The sequence below is a fragment of the Neltuma alba genome, unplaced genomic scaffold (assembly GCF_004799145.2).
Source record: "Neltuma alba isolate B1F8T4 unplaced genomic scaffold, ASM479914v2 tig00005693_pilon, whole genome shotgun sequence".
Classification (NCBI taxonomy): domain Eukaryota; kingdom Viridiplantae; phylum Streptophyta; class Magnoliopsida; order Fabales; family Fabaceae; genus Neltuma; species Neltuma alba.
The window spans coordinates 127,962-134,304 of NW_021634203.1; the positions used below are offsets into that span (position 1 = coordinate 127,962).

Consider the following 6,343-nt stretch of genomic DNA (forward strand, 5'->3'; position numbering starts at 1 on the left):
CTTTATCAGAATCATTTTTTTACAAAATCCATTCTTCACATAATACATCAAAATTACTTCTTGATTAAAACTTCCTTAATGGGTGCAATCACTATAAATACTTTGAAAGTAAAATCAAGGTCATATATTTATGATAAAAGCGAATCCTTTATCCAGCACAGGAAGTAACACTTTAAACCCTCTCAATTGTCACTTGGTACCCTCTCTTTTGTCCACCACTGACGTTCTATGGATCAAAAGTTCCTTCTAAACTTTCAGATCTTAGAGGGTTTTGGATTAAAAGATCTATCTCTGGTCACATAAAAGCCGTAATTTATTTAGATAGAAGATAGAATAGAACCAACTTGCCATTGCATGCGCGGTTGAATGCACGGTCACTTGCAAATAAAATAAATTATGCTAAGAATCCGTGGAGAGAAATAGAGAATTAATTAAGTTCATGAAAGAACAATCAATAACCAACAGTGCATCAAACAAAAACTTGTGGATAATATTGCTATAGATAAGATTGATGAAACAACGGATTTCAAGAAAAGAGAGCTATTATTAATCTCGGGGGATATACTACATGACTAGTTTCAAACTTTCAGTAAGGGTAATTTCTCTACATTAAAACAACAAAAATGGATTGAACTCAAGCAGCCAATAAAGTAATTCCACAATAAACCTATCAAATATCTGCGGGTGAGAAAAAATTCTATCTCAAGCTTATCAAGAGAACCAGAGCAATATTTAAATTGCAAAAATGCAATGTGATTACCAGGTCAAGACTTATGGGATTCCTTGATATTGCCTGTCAAGGATGAACCCAATTGTAGCATAAGAGGATATATAGGGCTAAACTCTTTGTCACCCCTGGCCCTCACATTTGCAGCGTAATCATCAAGTGTTGCTTTGATGCCTTTCCAGATCTGATCTTCCCCTTGAGAATCTAGCCACAACGAATACTGCAAATATGTTAGTTTGTTCCTTTGAAGAGGTGACTGCAATTCATCAGGACCGCGAGAGTATAGATGATGTAGTATGACATTCGGTGGAAGATCTTGAAGAAGAGGAGACGACGGAAGCTGAGATGTTTCCAAGAAAATAAGTGGCCGAAATGCTCTAAGTGCTCGATATGGTGCACCAAGTTGCTCTACTGGGAATAAATTTTGGCCCACAGCTAACTCCAATTCAGCCATATCCCTGGCCATCCTCAACTTGCCTGATTCAGACAGAGGCCTAACAAGAGAAGCATGCCTGATGAAAAATACTAGAACACGGGAGGCCATACTCCGGACCAGCCTGGTGCATATGTTTTCTGTCCCCGAAACCGTAGTTGTGGAAGGCAACAACCTAGATAGGAACTCACCACGGAAGTGAATAATACACCTCTGCAGCTCCTCCATGTAAGGTGATGCATTGTTGTCCATAGCAGCATCCATTCCAAGAACTCCAAAGTTCTGATCATGTATTTGCAATATGCATGATTCCAGCCGATCAAGCATTGCCTGGAATAAGGATGTCACTGAGTCACAAGCAACACCATATATTGCACCCAATGATGCTGACAACACTTCTGAAGCGATACTGGGCAATCCTGCAAGTATAGATGATACTCGAGCATGAATTTCTTGCAGATGCTGACACAAAGCAAAGTTCCTGAGCTGTGCAGGCGTCGCAGCGCCACTTACTTGACGTGATTCTGGTCCAGTGGATATCTGCCATCAATGAAAATTACGTGCAACACAAAATTAGAAACATATAGCTATTCTAAGGAATAACAAGTCCTTTGGGTTATCCAAGACCACCTAATTCTTTATGATCAAAACAGAAAACATTTATCTGTGGCCTCTACAGTGTTCAAGCAATAAAAGAGCATGATTAACTTCCAAAACACACCATACAAACATCCAGAGAAATAAGTGTATTAGACCTGCAAGTTTGGAGTAAATAATCTGTTGTGATTGTATTAAGTACAAACCCTCATAGACCCAATCTCTAAATCCTCTAACGGAGCAAAAAAGAAACCCAGAACTAGGCAAGGATTGCCAACAAAGTAAGATCATCAATGTCTATATCATTAAGATTTCTAGAGATGAGAAGATTCCAAGTAGAATCATTACTTTGATTGCTCAAAATACAAAGATTGGAGCATTTTGTAAATGCATATAACCTGAAAAGATGAGGATCAAGATCTGAAAAGAATGAGATTCCAACTACATGGTCTTCCCAAAACTCAGCTCCTATAGGGTCTTCACAAAACTCAACTATATTGAGTTTCATTATTACTTCAGGCTAGGGTGTTTAGATTAACTTTTTAGAAGTGACTTTATGGTATACGAGATAAGCATATGAGAGAAGTTTTGTTTTGGCTTATATGAAAGTACTTTTTTTAAGTGCATTTAGGGGGTTACCAAACACCCCCCAACATTCAAGTAAAGATGTGTAGGAGGTGATTGAGTTCCTTGAAATGCTGAAATGCAAATGGAATAATTTGGAAGAAGAACTCCAATGAAGACTCACATTCTAATCTTACAAGAAGTTAAATCTCATATATCTGAGGAAAAGCTTCTTCACCCTTTCTATGCAATTGAATCATCTCTCTGACTTCTCTCAAGTTACAGCCTGTCCAACACAAAAGGGGATTGCAGACTTTATCCTACCGATGGACTCTTCCAATTTTCTTTCTCCCTGAGTTTGCCAAGAAGAATACTGTTCACATGTGTACTCTTTCTTTCTCTCCCACTAATATAAGCTCACAGAGTGAAAAAGGGGACACATCGAAACAGCTTAACTAAATATAAAGGAAATGCCTGATTTGGAGGAATACCTGGTATTCAGCTCGCTCTGCCAGAAGAAGCAAGACCTTTCCAATTTCACGTAAAACAAGGAGAGTCAAGCGTGCATCCACCTGAACAGCTTGTATCTCTTCCTGAATGCGTAGTATAATTCTTGAGATCTGTTCTTTAGTGGGAACACTTCCTCGACTGGAGACTGGAAACACAGAATTCACTAGATCTGAAAGGCGTCCCAAGCAGAGAGCCAAGAAAGCAGTCTGGAATATTTCAATAGCTGAAACCATATGATCTTTTCCCTCTGAAGTAATAGCTGGTAACACTCCTTTAACATCTGTCTCACGTGAAATTCTTTCAAGGAGACTCTCGATCATGGAGTAAAGCTTTGGGTACCCCATTGTAAAAATCTCTTTGACAAAACTTGATGCCGTGAAAGTGGACTTCATTTGACTAGTAAAAGCCTTCACAATAGCTTCCCAGACTCGATTGGTTAACATGGGATCACCTTCCTATGCATTAACAGCTAAAGTTAGAAAAAGAAAATAAAGTGATCACAGGCTAACAACATTAAAAATTAGCAAGCTACAGTCATTGTTCCCCTGTAAGAATGTTATACATGTCAAGATGATAACACCATACACATGGCTCTGGTCTTCCTCACTTCATATACACTATAGTACTGCAATCCCCATACCATGTCATCTATTTGGAAGGTCTAACAGCAAACTTGGGGAAGAGAAGGGGAAAGACTTAAACAGAAGACTAGCATGTGGCTTGTGCCATCTTGCTCTTAAAAAATGATGTATTACCGTTGTGCAATCTTTACATGTATAGTTCCATTTGCACCAGTGCAGTGCCAAGATTATATAGATCTATATCATATGAGTCTCTCCAATAAAAATGAACATTAGTATACAGCAAATTGTAGGTTCATTACTATAAAATTACTCGATGAAACAGTAAATTGTATCATTTGTAAGGTGCCGTCCATCATTTCCTATATTTGAAAAGAAATGCACACAGAAGAAAAACTTCTAAATGCTAAACTTCTAATATATTTCATTACATATAAGCTATGAAATTTTAGACTGCATCCATGGTGAATAAAATTAATGCTGGCATCTGTGACTGCATCATATTGGCAAAATCCATTCCAAGAGGCAGATTCCCAGTTAATGGCGTTTTTCAGCATATAGTCAGTCGTTAAACTAATAAATGCACAGCTGAAGTGCTTTGGACATCTATTAAGAGAAATTGGATTGATTAATCCTCTGTATCTGTCATATGAAACAGACTAATTAGACTTAACAGTCTGACAGAAACAATTTTATCAAGACCTTCCCACCGAAGCAAAAAATTATCATATCCTACTCATTACGAAACTACTATAACCAGACGCCAGGCGTCATTATTCATGAAACCTTAATTATTCAATCATAAGGTTCTTATCGCTCGTACCTTAATGACCTCATCAAGCAGTAAAACATGGGTGAATGGATCGCGTTTCTTTGACAACACTCTCTGCAAATGCCATACCGCAACAACTATAGAATGTAACTGATCCATACAATTCCCCATTCTCTGCCATAGAGCGTCTTTAGCCTTAGCCCCTCCTCCAATTTGCGGCATCCCGCTGCCTCTAATTCCTCCTGGACCAAACCCGCCACCAGGAGCCCCCGAAATAGCTTTCATATCCAACGCTCCGCTAATGCTCTTTGCACCCATATTCTTATATTTGTTGATCACTTGCTCCACCGTCACCTTCAATTCGCCGAGGTTATAGAAAACTTGTAACCCTGTACCCACCTCAGCTTGATTCAACCCTTCCATTCCTCGTTCCAATACTTTCATAGCCTCATTTCTCAATTGATCCCCAGTTTCTCTCACCCAATTGAGTTCTTCATCAACCACATCGATGCCCACAAGCTCATATTCATTGCATAGGCTCAAAATCTCAGAATGCAGTTGGGCTGCCTTGGCAAGATCAAGTTTCTCGGGCTCTGCACTGGAAACGGCCATCACATCACGAAGCTTCTTCGACAACCGAAGAGCCCGGATCGAGTGCTGTAAGAGCTCAGTGGTGCGATGAAGATTGGAAAGCTGGACGGTCTTCGTAGCGATGGCGCGATGGGGTTCAGATAGCTCAGATCGAACACGACGGAGGGAAGATTGGAGTGAAGAGACGCCAGATCGAACAGTAGACAGGGCATGCTCAGCATGCTTGAGGGAGGACAATTGGGAAAGCAGCTCGCTGTGGCGGGAAAGGACTTCGGATCGGAGCTGATTCTCGAGGAGACGGATAGCATGGTGGAGCTTCTCGGCTGTGGAAGCAGGGGAGCCGGAAGAGAGGGCAGCGGAGGAGAAGGACGTGGAGGAGAAGGAAGAGGACAGGAAGGCGGAGAAGATGGGATCGGAGGCGAAGGAATCGAGAGGAGAAGCGGTGGAGGCGGTGGCGGAGGAGGGAGGTGCGGCGGAGGAAGAAGCAGTTGGGGTATTCTTGAAGGTGGAAAGGCGTTGAAGAGGCGAAGAGGGGCCAGAAAGCTGTGTCCTTTGGAGCGGAGTTCCGGCCGTGGCCATTGTTGGTTATTGGTTGAACTCAGAGTCTCCGACTCCGCCCTTATGAGACGTCGTTTAGATGCTACAAAGCTCCATGGCTGACCGTAATCCGCAATCGCTTAATGCAACCATTTTCCTACATGCTTCTTAAGTAGTTAAAAATTTAAATTATTTATTCGATATAGTTTTAATTCAATTAAAACTCAATCCTTAAACATTGGTATTTATACTTAAAAAAAATTGTAAAGGCTAAGGTTATTTTTTGAACTATTTTAAATAGTTAAACCATGAAAACTAATTTACACCAATAAAGTATAGAAGATTGAGTTTTAGTTAAATTACAGCTATAAAAATTAAATGGCATCAAATCAAAATTTACAAATTAAGTTTTAGTATAAGGACTAAATAATTAATATTTCTTATTAAATTACAAAGTTTAGGCCATTGTGAAGTCCAAACTCCAGAGTAGTTTACTACAACTTTCCCATAATGCAATGCCTGTTTAGATCAGGGGTGAGATTAATGTGTTTTGAATAAAATTGATTTATAATTATAATTTTGAAAATAGAAGTCTTGTTAAGCTAATATGAATGACTTATAATAAAACCATTACTTTGGGGTAAAAATATATTTTGACATTTTTAATGGGGCGTTTGGCGTTTTTTAATAAAAAAATAATAATTTTGCCGGGATTGATTTTGGATAAAATTCAAACAGGCACCAAGAATTTAAAAACAATGCCAACGAAATTAAACTGAAAATTGAATTGATAAAATTCAGATTATTACAATGGAGGTTCTTAGGAAAATAATTACTCTGGTACTTGATATAATATCTAATTAATTAATTACAATATATTAGAAATGTTAGTTAAATTAGTGAATATGATATGTTTCTTCTAAAACACCGCAAGTATCTTTCTTAATTTTCTCTCACCTTTCTATTTAATTATTGCTGAAGAAATATCAATGAAGTTAATTTTAAAAAAATAGTAAATATGTAAAATATAT

The 6,343-nt window shown here is 38.6% G+C and overlaps 1 protein-coding gene across 1 annotated transcript; it reads right to left on the reverse strand.

Annotated features, from left to right (window-relative positions):
* Positions 1-469: 469 nt before the first annotated feature.
* LOC114748397 (conserved oligomeric Golgi complex subunit 5-like) lies at positions 470-5,384 on the reverse strand. The gene is made up of 3 exons (XM_028936776.1): positions 4,236-5,384; positions 2,813-3,286; positions 470-1,700 (listed from the first exon to the last, which is right to left on the reverse strand). Exons 1-3 carry the CDS (start codon positions 5,352-5,354, stop codon positions 765-767), a joined length of 2,529 nt encoding a protein of 842 aa, XP_028792609.1. The 5' UTR covers positions 5,355-5,384; the 3' UTR covers positions 470-764.
* Positions 5,385-6,343: the final 959 nt, after the last annotated feature.

Coding starts and splice junctions, on each gene's coding strand:
- LOC114748397 (XM_028936776.1), bottom strand. CDS start 5,354: ATGGCCACGGCCGGAACTCCGCTCCAAAGGACACAGCTTTCTGGCCCC. Junction 3,287..4,235: donor TGCTTGATGAGGTCATTAAG/GTACGAGCGATA, acceptor GTTAATGCATAG/GAAGGTGATCCCATGTTAAC. Junction 1,701..2,812: donor CAGAGCGAGCTGAATACCAG/GTATTCCTCCAA, acceptor CATTGATGGCAG/ATATCCACTGGACCAGAATC.